The 22,567-nt window shown below is 46.0% G+C and overlaps 1 protein-coding gene across 2 annotated transcripts in view; it reads right to left on the bottom strand.

Moving 5' to 3' along the window:
* The window catches only part of ARHGAP26 (Rho GTPase activating protein 26), a 474,825-nt gene that overhangs the window by 328,960 nt on the left and 123,298 nt on the right, over positions 1-22,567 (bottom strand). For both annotated transcript variants that reach the window (XM_068979311.1, XM_068979312.1), the window contains exons 2-6: positions 19,870-19,965; positions 18,201-18,262; positions 12,940-13,011; positions 7,553-7,654; positions 654-764 (exon numbers count right to left, since the gene is read on the bottom strand). In XM_068979311.1, coding sequence (XP_068835412.1) covers positions 654-764; positions 7,553-7,654; positions 12,940-13,011; positions 18,201-18,262; positions 19,870-19,965 — 443 coding nt within the window. The remainder of the gene's footprint in view (positions 1-653; positions 765-7,552; positions 7,655-12,939; positions 13,012-18,200; positions 18,263-19,869; positions 19,966-22,567) is intronic.

Genomic DNA, 22,567 nt, shown 5'->3' with positions numbered 1-22,567 from the left:
GTCTCCACGAAACCACAACCACACTGGGGTGGCCAAGGCTACGGACAGACTTGTTCCCACACTGCAGCCCTACGTGCCCACTGGGATGTTCTACCCAAGTCCAAACCCCATCACAGTCTCTTCAGGGCAATCTCCATGCCTCCTGGTTATAACAAGCCTAGAGTGAGACACTGCTTCCTATCTCATCTTTTTAATACATGCCTGGGATAAGAAGGGGCTTTGAACTTGGGGGGCAAAAAGAGAAAGGTTTCCTTGGGTTGCTATCTTTGGGTTATTTGTGGGAGAAAGGAAGCAGGGTCGAGGGTGGGGGCTCAGGGGCAGGCAGAGGAAGAAGAAAAGGTTAAGGGGTCATCACTATTGTTTGCAAGATGAAAACCCCTCCCCTCCCTTACTCTGACTTGGAAATGAACCAGCCCAACCCAACCCAACATAGATGAGGGAACCGTTGCTGAACATTCTACTTCCATGTCTTTGGCTGCACTGGGAAGAATCCAGGGTAGCCAGATGACAGCACTGTTACTAGCAGAAGGCACAGCATCAGGGCTGGTCAGTCTCTTCATTAACAACTTAGAGCATTTCAAAATCTAGGTAACTGGAATGAGGGGTAGGGATGAAAGTCTGGGTACACGGCAAAACCCTGAGCATCTACTTACAGGCTCCACGAACTCAAACATCTTCCTCTCTTGGACTTCCTGCACCTTGAAGACATACTCCAGGGATACTTCATAGAAATGCTGCCGGACCAGGTCCACTTGGCTGTCTGCCTACAAGCAAGATGGGATTTCAGAGAAAAAGCAGGTCACTATCCGAGGAGAGGATTCAGTAAGCAGCTCCCCACCCCTACCCCCACCCCTCGCCAAGAAAAGATCTCCGGAGATGGTTTTTAAAAACAAATCCAGTAGCATGAAGCAGAAATCAGAATAATGTTCACGGTTACCTGAGCGCTAAGTTTGGGCCAGGCACCGTGCCCATAGCTGTACATCATTATCGTATTCAGTCCTCATAAATTTTAGTTATTTAACCCTCATTATAATCCTAAAAAGAAGATAGCATCCTTACCCCTAACTTACAGGAAGTAAATGAAATCGGCTAACATTAACGAACCTGACAGAGTTGGTACAAGACAGAGCTGGGACTTCTGTCCTGGCTGCTCTTTCTCCAAACCTCTAGACTCTACCACCTTCCCACAGTGGGGCAGACCTACGTTCCATGAAAGACAGAATTTTAAAGAGAAAAAGAAAACGTGCAGGACCATCCTCATCCGATTCACCCTAATGAACAAAACAATCTGATAGGGGACAGGAGACCTCAGAACAGAACATTTTCACTCATCCCAAACACTTTCTTTGGACAGGATGAACTACTAGTTGACAGTGTAATTGGGCTTCCCTGGTGGCTCAGCAGTAAAGAATCCACATCCCTATGCAGGAGACCTGGGTTGCATCCTTGGGACAGGAAAAATCCCCTGGAGAAGGAAATGGCAACCTACTCCAGTATTCCTGCCTGGGAAATCCCATGGACAGAGGAGGCTGGTGGGCTACAGGCCACCGGGTCGCAAAACAGGCAGATACACTTACACGAGCAGCTGGATTTGTCCAGTCCCTGCAGTCCTTGATTTCTAGAAGTGCAAATCCAACACACTTACACCAGGGACCCACCTACTTCCCCCAACCCCCCCCCCCAATCCTGCATGAACAACAACAGCAAAGCAGAGTAATTACCTTGCTCCCTCAAAGCCTTACCTCCCACTCTTGCAGGTCGTGAGACCTGGAAAGACCCACACCTGGTACAAGTAGGCAGCGATCTGGGATCCAGAACCCAGGGGAGAAAATCACTGTGTGGAGCAGCAAGAAGCTGTGCTGAGAAGTGCCTCAACCACCACTACCAAGCTCTTACACTTTCAACAGTGTGGCGGAAGTCAATTCACTCTTTCCAAACAGATAATTACACCGAAAGCACATTTCAATGACAAAAGAAAAATATGATTTTTTAAAAACAAAAATGGATATCCTGCTAATAGGAAACAAAACACTCTTTTCTTTAGAAATAAAGGTGTCAGGTGTCATTCGATAACATACTTTACAAAGACAAAGCTCCCAACGGAGTATTTCTTTCAGCATTCCATTGTCAAGATTCCTGCAGAGCAAACCTGGGACAGATCTTGCACTTCATTAGGTATTGCTAACATATGGTATTGCTAACCTTGTATCTTAAGGACTTGGCAAATTGTTCATTCAGTCATTGGGCTGCACAGCTTAATGAGGAAAAGAGATAAATAATCGTGTAAATTAAAAAAAAAATTTTTTACAAACTCTGGAAAAGGACGAGGTGCTATGAAACAATCCAGAAGATCCATTCAAGTCTCCTGGTAGTGACTTCCTCCCAGGGCAACTTCCATATTAATACAGAGAAGGTCCCAGCTCCCTAAGTTTAAGTGCTGCACAAATCAACATAAAGGGCTAAGCCTGTGGGCGTTTCCTAAGCCTCCAAGCAGGAGGGCTGATGTCTGAGCACTGACCGAGCTTCACTTGGAGGACAGAGTTCAAAAAGTGCTGTACTAACCCCCTCTCCAGGGTGGCCAGCAAGAGTCTGCACACTTCTGCCTGCGCTCCTGGCAGCTGAGGCCTGTAAGCCCCCGCAGTTCTTGATTTCTCGTAGTGCAAATCCAACACCTTTACACCTAGGGACACATCTACTTCCCCTGACTTCCCCCACAACCTGAATACATCCTCCCTGCTCGGGCTAGCCAAGTGAGACTGCAGCAGAAAAAGGGCGCTTCTGAAAAGCCGCAAGTTAAGCCAAGCTGGAGAAGGCAGGAGGAAAGTGCTCTGAGAAGAGTAGAGCGCAGCATCAGTGAGAGCGCCACAAGAGCGACTGCTTGGGTGGGAATCGCAGTTCCATCATTTTCTAGCCGGTGGGACCTGCTACAGCCACGTACCCTCTCTGGGTCTCTTCCCCATACCTGGAGACGGGCTGGTATGACTTGCCCTTGCTCTGAGCAGAGCTGTTTAGAGGAGAAAATGAGTTAAAGGACGTGAACAATTTGAAAACCAGGATGTGTTCCTTGTACACTGAGTGTTACCACCAGGGAAGTGGAAGCAGATGGGCTCCAAGCCCTGCTCCTTACCCTAAACCAGCCACATCTTCTTGGGCAATGCCAGTCCTCTCCTCACTGGCCTCTCTGCTTTCTTTCTCTGCCCCCATAATCCAATCTCTATCCAGTAGCCGGAACACTTTTCCTAAAATCTCCATCAGATACTTTCACAGCTCCTTCAGTGCCTCCCCCTGGCCCCAACTATGGTCTGAAGACCCTGAGGGGCCAGCCCACCCCTCTCTCTCTCCCTCAACCCCTCCCTCTCCTGTTCCAACTGGGGCTTCTAGCCACCCTCCAACACTCCAAACTCTTTCTTTCCATGCAACCTCTGCACTTGTTGTTCCATCTGCCTGAAAAAAAGCCTCTCCCTAGACAGAAGTTCGATTTTTTTGAACTTTAATGCATACGGAGAAATACCTTTGCCACATAACTCAATAAACATACGTATATAATTAGACGCAACACACTTTCATCTTTTTCACTCTATTCCAGCCTACTCTACTCTATTTCATGATCCAGTAACTCAGATCTTATGACACATACACAATTTAAAGAACACTGTCCTAGCTTTTAACCCATGTTGCTCCTTTTTTTTCCCCTGGTCTCAATTCAAATGTCCCCTCTTTAGAGAAGCCTGCATTGACATTATTTTAGGAAGGTTGCCCCGAGGAGTCTATATCCTATCTCCCAATTTATTTCCTTATCACTACATGAAATCCTCATTTATTCTTCTCTTTTTTCATGTACTTCCTAGTAGAATATAAAGTCAATGAGAGTAAAGACCTTGTTCCACTTTTCCATTTCAGATCCCAGAAAGGGGCCTGGCCCATAGCAAACATTCTGATGCTTGAGGAACAAAAGAATTGATCTCTATGTGAACACCAGTGACCCAGCACTGAGAAGAAAAGTTAAACAGGATGCATTTCCAATGGAAAAGGAAAAAAAAAAAAAAAGAAAGAAATCCCAAGTGGAATGGTATGTTTCTCCTGCCAGTGACCCTCTTCTCTGGGCCACTGAATTCACCCACATCCTTAGCCGGTGCTACAATGGAATCAGAAGCCGGATTCCAACCCCTGAGCAGGCAGCTCTTCTGTGACTCAAGAAGCCATCAATCTACCAGCTTGTCTAAGACCCACCAACCACTCTCTGCTTCCTGGAAAAGACACATTCTCCTAGATTGTAAGTTCCTACCATTCATTTCACTCCCCACAACACACTTAACTCCTGAACAGACTTTTCACAGAAGCATCCAATGAATAATTTGTCCAAGGAATGATTTCTTAGAAGCCAACTTCTGAGCCACTGAAGACACTGACATTTTAAAGCCATCCACTAGATGGCAGCATCGCTTCACATCACTACCCTGTTATTTCAGCCACCAGAGACAGGGGATGGGCTAGAATTTACAAGTATTCAGGTCAGGCCTACAAGCAAGGAACAATTCTGGATCATCAAAGAAAATAGATTTCATTATATGTGTAGTAGGAGATTAATAAGATTGTTAAAAGTTTATTTTTTAATAAATGGGAGGAAAATCATCACTAAATAGCTGGAAGACATTGAGCAAATCACTTGACCTCTGCAAGGACCTCAGTTCCTGCAAAAGGAATTCTAAGAGGTTTAACCAGAGGATCACCAAGGTCCCTCCTGCTCCCTGCTTCCATTAGCTTGACACTCACATTAAATAACAATGGCTGGCAGGCAGCCCAGCAACATCCTTCCCTTCCAAGATGGAGAGATAAGAGCTTACTGGGTTAAGGGAAAGGTCTCCAGAGTCAGGAGCCAGGGTTCAAATACTTGCTGACTAGCAATGGGCAGGCTATTTAACATCTTGGAGCATCAGCTGCCTTCTGTGTAAGAGAGAGGGAATCCATCTGTACCTCATAGGGTGGTTGTGAGAAGTTGAGCAGATTCCATGTGAAGTGCTGGTACATAAATATGTATTCAGTAAACACCCACCACTATTATTGTTGCTGTTGCTAGTAAAAATATTATCATCATTATTATTATGAGATTTTTATTCAATTTAACTCAGCTAAGGTATAAAAAGCAGTGCTTGAGAAGAGACCAGGACTTTCAATGAAGACCTACGGCCCAATCCTTGCCTTCCAAGTACTTAGGAAGTGTGAATGGGTAAAAGACAAGGACTGTAACAACAACAAAAAAAAAACAAACCATAATGCAAAAATATCCACTAAGATAAATACTGGCAAAGGCAGAACTGCAGATAGAATGCTTGCCCTCCTCCCCACTACATTAGTGACTAATCCCTAGTGTGATAGCGTTTGGGGTGGAGCCTGTAGGAAGTAATTATGAGCTTAGAGTCTAGAGCATAGAATCCTTTTTTTAAAGTCTTCATTAAATTTGTTACAATGTTGCTTCTGTTTTATTTTTTGTTTTTTAGGCCAGGAGGCATGTGGGATCTTGGCTCCCCAACCAGGGATCAAACCCACACCTCCTGCACTGGAAGGTGAAGTCTTAACTACTGGACCACCAGGGAAGTCCCTTGTAGAGTTTCTACACAAGTTGCCAAGGAGACTCACTCACTCTACCCCTTTTGCCTTCTGAGGACACAGTCAGAAGACAGCCATCTATGAACCAGCAAGCAGGCCTCACCAGACACCAAATCTGCCACCACCTGGATCCTGGACTTCCCAATATCCAGAACTGAGAAACAAGTTTCAGTTGTTTATAAGCGACCCAGTCTATGGTATTCCATCACAACAGCCGGAACATAAGGCACCAGGAAGAATGCCATCCAATGTTAACAGGGGAGGGGGAGGAACAGGCCAGTTATGGGGATAATACTTTACATTTGTGTAGCAGCTGTGATTTACCATCTCATACATGAAGTAGGCAGGACAGGTGATTTATGAGTATTTTACGAAGGAACTAGAGCTCAGAGAGACCAAGTACTTTCCCAGGTCACACAGTCAACTATGTGGTAGAGCAAGCCTTGAAAGAAGGTATCTCTGTCAGTCCAGTGTTCTGGTCCCCATACTGCTATCTCAGTTCAGTTCAGTCCCTCGGTCATGTCCGACTCTTTGCGACCCCATGGACTGCAGCACACCAGGCTTCCCTTTACCTCAACAACTCCCAGAGCTTACTCAAACTCAGGTCCATCGAGTCAGTGATGCCATCCAACCATCTCACCCTCCGTCATCCCCTTCTCCTCCTGCCTTCAATCTTTCCCAGCATCAGGGTCTTTTCCAATGAGTCAGTTCTTTGCCATCAGGTGGCTGAAGTGTTGGAGCTTCAGCTATCTCAGGAGATGCTATTGGCATGGCCCTAAAGGAAAATGTGAGACTTGTCCCAGACCAACTCATCAGGATCCAAGCGTGGAGAGAACAGACTGGGAGGAGAAGCTGTCTCACTCTGGGGATGTCATACATGTGCACCTCCCAATACCAGTAGGTGCTAGAACAACTATTTACTCACTCATTCAAACACTCACTTCAAAGCAAAGAGTTCTAAGCACACTACTTCCTAACTGGGATATGAAACAAATCCCAGTGGGGAGGGGAGTGGCCTCTACCATCTCCTGACTAATCCTGATCTTTCAGCCTTTAACCCCATCACCTTCATGTGAACAGAAGTACTGGCATGGAATTTGCTCTAAAAGAAAGGAAACTGAAGAATGCAGGCTCGCTCAGGAGCCACAGGGTCTCTTTTAGCACACACCTGAGACAGTTCAAGCAAATTTTTAACAGTTAAGAGGATATTCATGTAGCCAAGCATGGAGTTACACTAGCAAACTGCCCTGTCTCTCCAAAACATATACCCCATCACCCTGAAAATCTCCATGAACTAAATAAAAATGGTCACAGCTCCAAGTTCACAAAGCCAACTTTTCTTTCCAAGTTAACCACTCTTTAAAAAGACTTTATGCAAAAACAAACAAACAAACAGGGGCAGATCAAAGAATTTACTTTTTTGAAACAAGGTAACCTCAGCACAAAACATATGAGACAATAAAATACTGCTTAAAAGAAAAAAAAATAATGTCAAGTAGCGGCTGGATTTTTTTTTTTTTTTTTCATTTCACATTAAGGAAGGATGACCAAAGGGTTTCAGATACTAACATTTCAAATCAGTGATGTAAGGAGAAAGTCAAAAGGCAAGGTAAGGGCATACAGAATCAAAAGTCAAGGGTGAGAGAAACAGGAAAACAGATCTCAGTTTGAAAGGAGGAAGCACAGTCTAGTGATTAGGGTGATTTTGACCAGCTGCATGTTCCTTGCCATGGACAGGATGGATAGCACACAGTGTGAGCTGCAGTTTGAGAAGGGACAAAGGCCACGTGGGCAGCAAGCATGGAAGGAGGGATGAGAATGAAGCTCCTGGCTTCTGAGGTCCCTGCCAACCCTAGGATGTTCCAGCAAAGAGTAACCAGCACATATCCACAGTACCATGGAAACATTAAAACACTTTATTCAGGACACTAGTAAAGTCTCTTACCTCCTGAAGCTGAGACTCTTTCTTCTTGGAAGACAAATTCAAGTGTTTTTCTAAAATGCCACAATACTTCTCTGTCTCCTTGTCATACTTCTTTTTGGCCTCCTGGCGAAAAAAAAAAAAAAGAGGAAAAGAGAAAGAAAGAAGAAAAATAAGATGTTCCAGGAATAAAGCAACCCAGGGTCAGACTCTTCCTGTTCATCTTCACGGGTTAATCATTCCCTTAGACCCAGAAATGTGGCAGACCACCCAGCTCCTACTCTTCCAATAATGCCCATGAAACCAAACCACCACACATCAATATCCTGACCGCTCTGAGGGTCTACCATAGAGGAGCCACTGCAATACCAGAAATGAGGTAGACACCAGTATTTCACAGTGGCAGGGTCAGGACTCCACCTTCTAAAAACTTCCGTTGTAAGATAGAAATTTCTAGTTTATAACTCACAAGGATGTTCAAGGCCAAAGGAAGAAGGAAAGTTATCTGTAAAGCTAATCCCCAAACAGGAAGGTCTACATACACCTTAAAGGGGACAAGTCTGAACTAACGGTAGATCAAGCTTTAACCATGTTCAAAAAGCACTGTTTAATTTGGAGGCCTAAATATCCTTGATGCAATAATATCACATATGGATCTTCAAGGTAAGGAATCATTCAAAACAAAGAAGATGTTATCTTCCCAGATGTGTTCACTGCAGCAGCATTTATAATAACCAAAAAAAAAAAAGCAAGAGTAACATTGCTGCCTAAGAATAGAATTTGGGATAATTAAAATATGAGGTACTCAATACACATAACTTAGAAGGCTAGCTATCATATGGAAGGATGCTCACAACGTAATGAAAAGTAGTGACAGCACGATACAAACTTGTTGCAGCCTACAAAGGATGTGTCTACCTGCAGACAAACATTAGGTGGGAAGGTACTTCAGTGAAAATACCTGAGATAGGAAATGGGATAATGAGTGATGTTTTCCTCCATTAGGGAGATGTCTATTATCCTATATGATTGCTTTCAAAATAAAAAATATATGTATGTAAACATTGTATTACAAGTAATAATCCCTGCTCTCCCAAAGTCACTGAGTTTCTATTCCCTATTTTACAGATAAGAAAACTTAGATGCAGGAGGTTAACTTCTGTAAAAAGTTCCAGAGAGTGACAAGAGCTGGAGTCTGAGCCCAAGGCAAGCTGCTTCTAAGCCCACACCTGGACATACTGTCGTAGGTGGTTTCTCTTCCCTCCACATTTCAGTGGGGATGGCAGGTGAGGGGGCTGGAGGAAGGTCCACCATGGCCTGATAAACAGGATCAAATGCACTAACTGGGTGCATCACTCCTGCTTTTGACTTTTGGGGATTCCACCGGAGATATTTTTCTGCAACTCCAAGGCTTATAAGAGGAGAAAAAAAGTTGTGGCCAGATAAGGAAGCTGAGACCCCTCTTCATTTAATGATGATGTAGTGAGCAAACACTCTATGTAAGGATCCTTCAGGCACTGGAAATATAAGGCAGAAAAGGCCCCACCCTCATGGTGGGGGTGTTCAAGCAGAAGGAGAAACACAATTAACCAGGAAACAAACAGCGCGATTTCAGACTGCCACAGGTCCATGAAGGGAACAGGGTGCAGCCCCAAAGATTCTTGCAGACAAGTGTTCTGGAGAGGCCTCCCTGGGGAGGGGAAGTGTGATCAAAGCGCTGCTCACCTAGTGAGCGGGAGGGGACTGATACATGCAGCTGGCAGAACACCCAGAGCCTGAGCGTCACGTAGACGCCAAGAGACCATCACCTGAAGCGCCAACAAGCACCCGTGGCATCAGAACACTAAGCCTCACAAAACGGGCAGAATCGCCATTTACCCATTTGAGCTGGCATGTGTCCATTTCTACAAATCTGAATTTTGTTTGAAAGTCTTACATACATGAAAAAACATGTAAAAGCAAGTGGAGACAAAGCCAGAGGACACATTAATCCTTCAAACAGGAAAGGTATAGGCAAGACACTTGACTCAATGCTTTTCCTTCACAGAAATCTAGTGACTTGGAGCTGCGGTTCCAACTCTGCTTAATACTCATACAGCCCTTTCACCAGCCTTGTCAGCAACCCCCAAAAGACAACCCTGTGCCAGCACAGTCCAGCTGACCAGAGGTGAGAAGAGGCCTGGGAACATGAGTCATTGACATTCTGTGACTTTCTGGCAACTTGAGCCTCCACATTCCATGCTCAAGAGGACAGCCAGAGCTTAAGGGAACAGGAAGCGGTTCCTGTCCTGAGAAAACAGAAAGAAGATCTCTGGGGGCATAACTCCACTAAGACTGAGATAATGTTCTTTAGACAGGAAGGTAGTAAGACTCAGCCACTCAGGTACCAAGACGGTATTCACTGACTTCCAGAGGGTACACAGTAGTTGGCAAAATGGATCCAAGACAGAGTTAGGATCCTGGTAATGATTCCCAACTCCGTACAAACCTCTGTCCCTTCAGGACTCAATTTCCTGATCTATAAATTCAGGATGACTAAATCCGATAATGCCTCCAGTTTTCCCTTTCAGCTCAGAGACTAACATAAAAAGCATTAAGAACACCCACCTCATCGTAGGACTGTCAGGACTAAATGAGATTAGCCGTATCCAGTGCTTGGCAGAGCACCTGGCACATGGAAAGAGCCTGATAGAATTCCGTGCTGACGGCGGTGGCGGCAGCCGGGGTAGCGGCAGTGACGATGAGGTCCAGCATCTAAACCTACCTCCTTCTATCAAAACACCACTCGCTTTCCATGTCCCACATCCCAGGAAGGAAACCCTTCACAGCACCCACCGCAATGTGCGAGATCATATGCTTATTTATACCATTCTGTACAGGGCCTTCCTCCCTGCAGGCCACGAGCAAGGCAACTACATCTGCATTTATTCTCCACCAAACAGCAATGTGGAGCACAGTGCCAGGCACGCAGCAGGCTTCCATCGTATCTTATGAATGAACTGCGTGTATGGAACAGACCAGCTAATACCAAATGACCTTATGACAGCATTCTGAGCACTGTATAGGGGTTTGCTGATTTCTTCCTCATAATAACTCTGTAAGGTGAGCACTACCATGATCCCCATTTCTCAGTTTAGGAAAAAGAAGGTCAGTAATCGCCCCATGTTTATATGTGAACAGCACAAATGGGATTTGGACTCGAGCAGCCCCACTCTGAACCACTCTCTCTGACGTCTACTGTAGTTTCACTGGAGAACCCAGCTTTGGCTGGAAGAAAAATCAATTCCCCCAAACTCAGGTATCTAAAAGTAAGGCCATGGCTAAGCCAAGCCCATAGGATCTTCCTTACCTCCAAAGCACCATATTAGCACAAGAATGCTCCTCATTCATAGCCTTCACTCCCTGCCACCGCCCCCAGCACTCTAACTTTTGCTTCTTCCAGTAGCAACAGGTTGTTATAGCAACCGAACTGGCACCAGAGTGGGGAGGAGGATGGGTAATTTTAGCATCACACGGGCAGAGTTTGGAAACTCCCACTTGGCCGTTACAGGGAACTTGCTGGCTCTGAGGTATTCCTGAATTGGCTCCCTCAGTGGCCTAGTAGAGGGATTGTTGTTTCTTTGTGTTCTTGTAAACGTACATAATTCTGTGATACACATGAACAGTGTGGGGGTGGGGATGAGGAACAGGTATATTGAAAAAAAAGAAAGAACAAAGGGGGAGGTGTGGGAAATCATCCCCAGTGCCATCACCTTGCTCTTTGACGAGAATGAGAGAGGAGAATGCGTGTGAGGAAAGGCACGTTTTGGCGAGTGGCTCTTCTCTATACGTTTTTTAGTGCTTGCGTTCCTCACCATCTATTGCTCTCTGAAAAGTACCTGCTCCTGTCATGGCCATCACTGACATCAGCCCAAAAGGAGCGTGCTCAGACCTCCCCTCCTTCTCCATGGTAACCATGGTAATCCCCAAAGTTGGACCAAGGGAAGAGGCTGGAGTGAGAGGCGTCTGCGCTTGGGAGCTGGAGAAGTGACTGCTTGAAAGATGACTCAGTGCATGGGTCTGCTCTGCCTCTGCCTCAAAGCTCTTCAGGATCCTCCAGAGCCACTTCCATAACGGTAGGACTGGGAGGCACAGGCCCCAGGGCCACAGAAGAGAAGGTGCTCATGGGGTCTGCATCAGTGAGAACTCAGGGAGGGGCACTCAGCATTATCCTATCTGTCCCTCAGCCTGTTCAAAGGCCTGGACAAAATCTTAGCAGAATAAGACTTCCTTTAAATTATACATTCCTTAATGTATGATGATACAATACCAATGAGCTCCAATTTCTTCATAAATGAAAACTGTAAAACTGGATGAGAAGTGCTGGAAAACTGGAAGAAAAATCTCGGCTGTGGTCCCTCCTTCAAACTAGGGTCGTCCATCCCTCTGAATAACGGTGACTGACCAGAACGTCTCTTTCACGCCCTAATCATATTCATTTTCAGAAAGCAGATGCACTTAGTTGGGGGTGGGAGAGACCACCCTAGTTACACTTCGATTCTGTGTTTTCCTACCTACAAGCAGGCACCTCTCAAGGCCATTTCACAACAGTAAAATCCACACCGTCTCAACAAGAGGGTGACATTGCCCAAGATCCCCTGCAGGTGGCGCAAGGGGCTGCAAGGCAAAAGACTCAGTTCAGTTTAAAAAAAAAAAAAAAAAAAACCAGGAAGAAAATCTTGAAAATTCTTTTGCTTTCATTGATTCCAATGAAAACATCTTGCCTATAGGTGGGCTCTAACACTCTACTGAAGGTCAACCTGGCTGGGGCTGTCTAGTGATTTATCACAGGGCGAGAAACCCAGGAGAATCCACCTTTAAAAAAAATGAGTAACAGGTTAGAATCAGCCAAGTTTCAGCAACAATCGTCCCAGGTCAGTGGTAACAAATGCTGACCTCTGGGTTGAAGCAGTCCTGCTTTTGGACTTGCACAGCATGCAATATTTATTTTTAAATTATGTGCCACCAATTTTTTAAAGCCAGGAAATTTCACATAAAACTTTGATTTTCAGTTTCTCTTGAAAAAATGTAAAGATCTAACAACAAAGGGCTCAATTGCACGCACAGCGAAAGTGAGCTAAGAAGAGGGTCCTCACATCCACAAGGGCCTATTTGCAACCCCTGTCCTAGGCCTCAGTCCTGACCTCGGCAAACAATACAACTCCATGGTGTCCGAACACACAGGTGAACTATTCACGCAAAGGAGGCACAGTTTCCACCTCTGGATGATTCACGAGCTAGCACAACACAATCAGATACCAGAACACTACACGACTCATCTGGGGATGGCCTCTCAGTCTCATTCGGACACTAGGTGTTGTATTTTCCAGACCTCCTACCCTGAAATCCAAGAAGGCTTGCAAAATTCTCACCTTGGCAGCCCCAATCTGCTCCTTTCGAAACTTCTCCAAGGGAGTGATGAGCACTTCACTGGCGTTCTCAATCTGGAGGGGAAAAGCAGAGGGGTGGGGGAGGGGGGACACAGGAACAGGATCGGTAAAGAAGCAGGGCAGTTCCGGCACAGAAAACCCCCCCAGGCCTCAGTATAACATCTGAGTTAGCGTGGTGCCTGCGTCACCTCTTCGTAACACTTGAACCAACAGCACGCCAAATCAAACCTTAGTCATTGGTTCAAAATACGGTATTCTTCCTATGCATGAGTAAGACAGATTCTTTAAAAATAAAAATGAGAACCTTTAAAAACGTAAGCAACCACACTGAAGGCAAGCGGAACTGGTGACAGAGTAGGGTCTAAATTTCAAGCTTCAGCTGACATCTTCTTGTAAATGCTCATTCAGCCAAGTTATATTTAAGTATATATATATTCAACCTTAAATCTAAGTTAACCCTCCCTGCAAAAAAAAAAAACAACCCACCTTTGGTGACATAAAAACCATCCAAGACTGATTCTATGTAGCGCTCCCTACCAGTTCTGGACTGGGATCAAGACACGCGGGCCTCCCGGCTGCCTTTCAGCTTCATCTCACTGTACTCACCCCCTCAGGCCACGCCCTCCAACCACACTGTCACCTGAAAGTGCAAGTCGCTCAGTCGTGTCCGACTCTTTGCGACACCAAGGACTATACAGTCCATGGACTTCTCCAGGCCAGAACACTGGAGTGCGTAGCCTTTCCCTTCTCCAGGAGATCGTCCCAGCCCAGGGACTGAACCCAGGTCTCCCGCATTGCAGGCAGATTCGTTACCAGCTGAGCCACAAGGGAAGCCCAAGAATACTGGAGTGGGTAGCCTTTCCCTTCTCCAGTGGGTCTTCCCGACCCAGGAATAGAACTGGGGTCTCCTGCACTACAGGCGGATTGTTTACCAACTGAGCTATCAGGGAAGCCTTACTGTCACCTGAACGCACCTCAAACGGACCAAACCTTCCCCACTTCCGAAACTCTGCATTTGGTTGTTCTTTTAGATGTTCTGTTTCCAAATTCTTGTGCGGACAACTCATTACTTCTTGCAATTCAGTTTTCAGCTTAAATATCACCTCTTTAGGGAGGCTTTCTCTACTGCCGAAGTAATCCAAAGAAACTTCCCACCACCTCACCAAGCGTTTTCTTCAGAAGATGTAGACTAGCCGAAGCTCTCTGTTTCACCATTACAATATACGTACATACACGCCACTGTCTTATAAATGCTCACTTGTCCACATCATCCCCAAAACACAGAAGAGTGCTGAAACAAAGGAACACTCAAACGTTTTCAACAATTAAATAAATGAATGAATTGGTTCTTGGTTGGCTGCCAACCGTGTGACTACGGGCAAAACATTTAACCTCTCTGGGCTCTAATTTCCTCATCTGCAAAATAAGTGGGGTGAATTGTTCCAGCTCTAAGATTCTATGGTCTTTTCTAAGGCAGCACGACATTTTACAATCTTTCCTTTAAGTTATTCACTGCTCACTCGTCACTCAACTGATTATTTCAGGAATCTCATCGCAACAAAGCATTATTTTTCTAAATCCCATGCCTATCCATTGCAATGAAACTAACAGAGTAAATGCCAGAAGCCATAGATGGAGACAGCAAAGAACTAACTAGACAATGTGAAGGGGAGAAGGTGGCAGGTCTCCAAATTTATTGCCATTTGCCTTTTCCTCACTTTTGAGAGCATTTCTGTTATAATATTTTAACTCTAGAGTGTTGCAATACTGTTTAACTTGCTTGATTTATACTGTCATTTGGCTCACTTATTTCATCTTTTCCACAAATCAAGTGTAAGTCTCAAACTCACAATGGTGCTCAGAGCCCCTAAGCCAGTGGTTCTCAATGTTAACTGAAAGCTAGGCTCACCTGAGGAATTTTTAAAATTCCCAGTCTCCAGGACAGGCTCCAGACCAATAAATCAGAAACTCTGTACCTCATTCCACACATCAGTATCTTTTAAACTCCCCAAGTTGTTCCAGTGGGCCTCCATGGGGGAGAATCCAGCCCTCACTAGATGCTAAATATACAAAAGCCCTAACTTCCCACCTGGGAATCAGGATGCCCAAGTCCTTGTCCCGGTGCCTGCTACTGCATGCTATCAGTCTTCAGGACACCTCACTTTTCTTATCTGTCAAATAATGGGCTGTACACAGTAAGGAATGGGGTCCATGTGGGTCTAAAATTTTATGACTATATAATTTCCACTCAGTTCCAAGCACTAAGCTAATATGGGAACACAGTAGCCCCTTCTTCACCCTTCAAGAACTCATTCTTCCGATGGGACTCAAATATACGCAGTGACTATCAAGACACTCCATATGCAAAGTCAGAGGCAGGAACTGGACGTTCAGAAAATACAAAGGATGGCCAGGAAGGCTTCCCAAGAAAGGTACAGCTTTACCAGGCTAAGGTGAACCGAAAACAAAGTTGTCACAAGGGGACGAGGTTAGGGAAGGGGCTTGCAATGGCCAGATACTCATATGCAGACAGCAGAAACTCGATTTTCTGACATTAATAATAAAATTGCAGAGGCAAGCTGAAAAGTATAATCCAGTCATTATTCCCTTACCCTAGACCATAGCAATCTGCAGAGTATTCATCATGACTTGCCTGCCACACCCCCCACCCCCAAATAACAACTCCGCCAAGAATCAGACTCAAAAGAATCACTTCCCTTTCTGAGGCACTAGCACGTGCACAAACATACAAGCTTTGCTCTGCTTCCACCCACCACCCTCCTGACTCTGGTTCAAGAACCCGGCAGGGAGCAATCAGGGCAAACACTCTCTCTCTACAGAGCAGAAAGCGACAGACTTCTCTGGTTGAAGTTTAACAGAAACACCTGCTTCTCTGATGTCACTCACACCTGGGTTTGAATCCAGACTGTGCCACTTATTAACTGCGTGATTTTGGTCATATTACTTTACAGACGTAAATCTCAGTATCTTCATCTGGACAATGGGGATGATAAAGGTCCCACTTCATAGAGTCATCATGAGAGTTAAAATAGAAAATGCATGCCTACATAATCTCTTTGTAGAGCTTGTGAACTGAATTGCTGCTGCTACTGCTGCTGCTAAGTTGCTTCAGTCGTGTCCAACTCTGTGTGATCCCACAGACAGCAGCCCACCAGGCTCCCCTGTCCCTGGGATTCTCCAGGCAAGAACACTGGAGTGGGTTGCCATTTCCTTCTCCAATGCATGAAAGTGAAAAGAGAAAGTGAAGTCACTCAGTCGTGTCCGACTCTTAGCGACCCCACGGACTGGAGCCTACCAGGCTCCTGCGTCCATGGGATTCTCCAGGCAAGAGTACTGGAGTGGGTTGCCATTGCCTTCTCTGAAATGAATTGCATCCCCTCCAAAATTCACACATTGAAGCCCTGCTGCTGCTGCTGCTGCTGCTAAGTCGCCTCAGTCGTGTCCGACTCTGTGCGACCCCATAGACGGCAGCCCACCAGGCTCCCCCATCCCCGGGATTATCCAGGCAAGAATACTGGAGTGGGTTGCCATTTCCTTCTCCAATGCATGAAAGTGAAAAGGGAAAGTGAAGTCGCTCAGTCGTGTCCGACTCTTCGCGACCCCATGGACTGCAGCCCACCAGGCTCCTCGACCCATGGGATTTTCCAGGCAAGAGTACTGGAGTGGGTTGCCACTGCCTTCTCCGATTGAAGCCCTAACCCCTATTAAATTAAACAAGGAGGCCATTAGACTGAGGTGGCTCTAATGCCTTAGAAGCCTACATAAGCAAACTAAAACCCAAGGCTTTAAGTCCCTCAAGGTTAAGAAACTGAAATCTAAGAAAATGAAACCAATCACAAACAACTAGACTTTTCCAAATTAGGAAACCACTTAAGCTATAGCCAATCAAATAATTTCCTTCCTTTGCTTCCACATCTGCTATACAAAAGTCTCTGCCCTGTCTCCTTTTGATGGGGTGCTCCTAACCATTTATGGGTTGGTTCTGCCCAGTTTGAACCAATTTTTGTTCAAATAAACTTAAAATTTTAATAAGCCTCAGTTTATCAACACTCACAATGTGATAGTACTGATTTTTAGAGATGGAGCCTTTGGAGGTCATGAGGATAGACTCCTCGTTATGGGATTAATGACCTTGTTAGAAGAGGCAGGAGAGCGGCCCCGACCTTTCTCTGCGCTGTGAGGAAACAGGAAGGAGGTGGCCGTCTGCAAGCCAGGAAGAGGGCCCTCACCAGGAACCAAATCAGCCAGCAACTTAATCTTGGACTACCAGTCTCCACTGCTGTGAAAAATAAATGCTTGTTGTTTAAGCTACTCAGTCTATGGAAATTTGTTATGGCAACCTGAGCAGACTAAGACAGTACTTAGTCCTGAAACCACTGACTATTAGTATGGGAAGAGAAACAAATGCTCATGGATGACTCTCCTCTGTGGCACTGCTGCCTAGAGACAAGCCCACCTGGGGACAAAGCAGCATGCAGCTTCATCCCTAATATGCAGCTTCATTCCTTATTCTTAGGAATAAGGGGGAGGCCCAAAAGAGCTTCTTGTGAACGCAAAATCCCTCATCTGTAAATGCTGGATGACATCAGAATAAATCCTCATACAAAAGATATCTCTTAGAAACCTGGAGATCAGTGTTTGATTCTTGAATTGGCATACTGCCTCTCTTTGAAAAGCTTCTTATAGTTCCTATCATTTACTAAGTACCCATTGACTGGGTGCCTACCAACATGGCAGGCACTGTGTTAGGTGCCTTAGAATTAACAAAAGAGAGCTCTTGGATGAATTTAGTAAGGTGAAGAGAAGGAGAGCAGGGCAGGGCACTTTCATTCCCATTCTGCCAATAAGGGATCTGAGTTAAACTCAAAAGATTTATTTCATCCAAAAGTTAAGTAATTCAAAAGATCCACCCTAAGTCATATACTTTATATACATATATATGTGTGTGCGTGTGTGTATGTGTGTGTGTGTACATATATACACACACACCTTATAGTGAATCTTTAGGAGGGTAAGTATGTGGTTCTAAGTTATGCATGGTAAACCTTTAATATTTACAAAAGGCTTCAAAACCCGACAAGGATGAGAAGATGAGGTTTGCTCATGAGCCTAGAGCACTCAAGTGGCAGAGCCTGGACTCAACCCCATTCTTCCGATAACAAACCCTGTGCTCCCCCAATGATCATACTGTCCATGACCAGGGGCAACCCAGCCAAACTCACCATTCGTATCCGTTCATCTTCAAGATTCCTGAGGACAGTGGCAAACTCCTGTAAAGACCTTGCTGGAAAAGAGAAAGGGGGTGTGAGGTGGAAGTAGAGTGAAAGGCTCTTGGAAACCCTTCCAGATACAGCTATTATGTTAAGGACTAAAATCCCTTGGCATGTGCAGAAGCCTAAAGACAACTCTTCCCAAGGCTCCCCTTGTCTTTTCATCACTAACCATTAAGGATGACCCCAAAATGCAGGACAATCCACTGGGAACTCAAGCTGGGGAAGGGTTTCCTTCAAGGAAAAGGCCTGGCTGTTCCTGAGAGTACCCAGGACTGATGGGATGCTGGCTAGCTCCCAGGCTGGATGGTGTAGAGTTCTTCTCAGGAGTTCAAGGATTTCCTGCCCAGGATTCAACCTCTGCAACCTTTGTTGTGGGGCTGCGTCAGAACCCAACCTTTTCTTTGCATCAGAGTTAAACAAACAACGCCGCTGGCATTGGAAGCCACCTCTCTGCCTTGGGTTCCTCCTCTCTGAATCCTCAAGCCCCTTATTATTGCAACACAGTTGGCAGCACAGCAATCAGGCGTAGACAGTCTCTTTCACTGAAATTATTCCAAACACAACAAGCATTGCATACAATAGCCCTAAGGATATTGGAGACATTCATGTATTGTTGGGAAAAGCATTCACATATTCAGGCATTACAACAATGATATGTTTTCACTACTCTCAGCTGTCTCCCAATTCCCTCTGCTCACCCCCAGATTCTGATGCTCTGTAAGCCAACAGGGACTCCATAAGCATTTGGTGACTTAATTAATTTAATGTAACTCACTCAACTCCTGCTCAATTAATGGAGTCAACCAATACACCCAATGGAAGAATAAGGTGTAGAGACTAGGATCTGGCAAAGACAGGTGTCTTGACGTTGCAAATCCTCTGTGCTCAGTGCTGCCCACAGAAGATGGACAGGAGACGGTGAAGAGAGATGCAGTGAGGGAATAAGTGGGAACCTCCACTCTCAGTCTATTTGCTAAGGAAAATGCAAGGGGCAGGTGTGTGTGTGGGGTGGGGGCCAGTGAATGATGCAGACACCCAGCTTCTCTCCACATCCAAAAGCGAGGACAACTACATAGCCCCAGCCAACTGCTGCCAGGGCAGAACAAGAGGTCGGCTTCCCAGGCTCCCCAATTTTTAGAGAAGCTGAAAAACTGGAACTTGAAACAAATTCAATTAATATGGTAATTCAGTTTTAAAACATGAGTGTCCAAGAAAACATGTCTGCATTAGGACCTCTGATCTAGCTCTTCTCCCATCTCCCCATGTTCTGCTTTTGTTCTAATCCTAAGGCACCACGTTTGGAATCAGGGGAAGAACGTCATGAAGCCAGCCAGAAGCAGCATGCTAGTGGAGGGTGGAGACAGGAGCCCCACCGCCTACCTTCCCGTGCTCTCCTACAGGCCAGAGGCGGAGAGGCGATCCCAGGACTCTGAGGAAGAGCCCAGGAGAGCCCGAGGGCCCCTGATCCTCACTTCACTCCGCTGGCTCCACTCTTAATATCGACTTCTTAATTTATGACACTTACACACTCGCTGTTCCAGGGGAAAGACCCAGTGAGGACGATGAAAGTGTGGTGAACAGTGCACTTTTCACCTTCTTACACGTGGCTGTGACTTACCTATACACATTTCATCATCTGTTTCTGCGTCTCCTATGCACTGAAATTTAAATTCATTTAAGGAATCTGCAAACTTCCGCTTCGCTGAAGACAAATCTAGCAACAATAACAAAAAAGAGAGTAAAAAATGTGAATTATTGAAATAAATCTGCTTTCACATTTACTGCACTTTTTAGTCCTTGTACTACAAAAAGCAGCTAGATCTGTTCCTGAGTCCATCTCAGAGCACAAAATAATGTCGATTCAAAATAGTAAATAACTGTTTATAACATGAAATAGCTGATTTGCTTCACAAGTCAGTACTTTTGCTACATTTGCTTTAACAAGTCTGGCACTCTCTCTCTTAATTCCTCAAGCTACACAGCAGGTCCTGCCATCTCCACTTGATACGGGTGGGAATCCACTTGCCTAAGAATGTCAGGGTCAGAGCCCACATTAGGATCTGCTCAGCCCTGCTCTGTCATTGACCCTCTGCATGGTCAGTGAAGCTGCCCTCATGTCAGACTCAACAATACGCACCTCAATCTAACACACAAGACAAACAGGCATTAGGTGGAGCTGGCAGAAAGAGCTTGGAACTGCACGGGAGCAACCCAAACCCCCTCTTCTGACTCAAGGACACACAAGGCCTGAGTTCTCAGAACCCTCTGGGCTCCCCTCAGAGGAGAGCAGCCGCCAGCCTGACAAAGCTCTGCCTGAACCAGATAGTTCCCTGGGTGACCTCGTTCCACCACTGTCACAAGAACAAAGCCCTGGCAATGTTCTGAGCTGGGGTAAAAAACGCACCCCACACATGGTAGTAATAAAGAAAGCTCTCAGAGGCCCTTGTCAAATTTTAAAAACAAGCTTTCATTTAAGACAGTAATAAAAACCAATGACCCTTCCGGAACCCTCAGCTTCTGTTAAGGGTATAAACCACCGAGGTACCTTTAAGTGGCCTGACGGACAAGGCTGCTAGGCACAAATGTGCTTAACTTAATTCCATGTGCAGCCTTGCTGCAGATTAGGCTAATCATTCAAATTACCCTCAGACATGTTTCCCTCGTTGAAGGGGAAATGGCATTATGTTCAAATTCCCAGAGGAGGGAAATATGAGGCATAACTGGCAGCGAGGTCTGGCTTTCATAAGGCACTAGGAGGAGTCAGGGGCGAGGGAGGGTTCTAGCTTCACAGATCAACAGAGCCTTCTGGAATAAAAGCATCCATGACCCTCAGCACTTCTTTTTTAGTTCCTAAATTTGTCCCTTGAAGTTAGGGGTCATGCTTTGTCCATCCACTGGCTTGGTCTGTTCATTTCCTCTCCATGTACTTGGCACTGTACCCTGCTCAGTGCGTGCTAAGTATTATGTGTGTGGCAGGGGTGGGGAAAGCTATATACAAATCCAGTCCCCAGTAGTGAGCTCGCCAAACCCAGTGTTCACCCCAAGCAGTGGAGCCAGGTGGGCTGTCCCGCTATTCTTGGGTCTGAGGCTCAGACCCCTGCATGGTTTCCAGGGGCTCCTGCTCTGGGACTGCCCTCCCAACCTCAGCTCACATGACGCGGGTCCCAAGCTAGCTATACTTTGTGCAAGGCCCGCTGCTCATCACCAGAAGAGAAAGGCACTCGGAGCGGAGGGGAACACAGGAGCCAACGGCCAGCAGTCTCTGATTCAGTCACTTTAATGGAATGGTTCTTGGCCAAAAGTATAAAGATTCTGGCAGAGAAATCTCTCAGGGCATCTCTTAAGATTGGCCAACCCAGGCTGAAAATATCCCCAAGAACACGCATCACTCCCTGGCAAGTCAAGAAAGAAACAGATGCATCTGAAAGAACACTGTGGGGAGAAGGACAGGGGTGGCAACAGTCAGGCAGGAAGAAAATGAGGAAGAACAATGTTTCTAAGCAGAAGACAAAGCTCTTCATGCAGTGCATGGAATGTGGGCAGGTGGTGCTCAGTCTCGGCTTGGCCAGAATGTTTCTCTGATGGAGATTCACAGATAAAGGCCTGAGCAAAGAGTAAGAACAGGACTGCTTCTCTATCCACTCAGCAACCCTCCTGTGCCTCGCCAATAGGGCAAGTAAGACTCGAGCTGGACCCTCTTCTCAACAAGGTAGAAGAAAGGAGAAAAGTCAGCCAGGCTTGGGAAAGCTCCCAAACAGGCACCTGAAAAGCTGTGCTGCCAACGAAGATTGAGCAGTGGCTAATGATGCACAATGGGGCCTTTGTGGGGCCTTCCTCGGGAGGCCCATGGAGCCAGAAACAAGCCTGTAAGCTTACCACCGGAGTGTGACCCGACTTCCCTGTGTGGTGACACACAGCACACCCCGCAAAGCGCTGTGGGCCCCACAAAGCTGATAAAGAGGCTGGTCCCCTGGATGGGAGATTAGGTAATGAGTCCTGGTATGGAGTCAATACTGGGCTGTGGGCCAGAAAGGACAGCTGGGTAGAGTGAGAAGCCCAGTCATCGGAATCTGAAAAGAAACTCACCACAGGCTTGAATGACACGTGCCTGAGAGAGAACTCTCCGTGTAAAGGTACAGTGAACACTGCTGTTTCCTGGTTCAGCATCTACTCCCAGCCTTTGGAACAGCATTTCCAGCTCAACTGTGAGAACCTCCCTTCTCCACTGGCGTTACATGGGGTCCTGGTTCTACACACTGGTCAACCCCTTCCCCAGCCCCTGGCCCTCACCTCAACCTCTGCTGCTCCTGGATTCA

Source organism: Capricornis sumatraensis, chromosome 9, assembly GCF_032405125.1.
Source record: "Capricornis sumatraensis isolate serow.1 chromosome 9, serow.2, whole genome shotgun sequence".
In the NCBI taxonomy this organism is placed as follows: domain Eukaryota; kingdom Metazoa; phylum Chordata; class Mammalia; order Artiodactyla; family Bovidae; genus Capricornis; species Capricornis sumatraensis.
The sequence above is the reverse complement of the archived record's forward strand: the minus strand, read 5'-3'. Positions and strand labels throughout refer to the sequence as shown.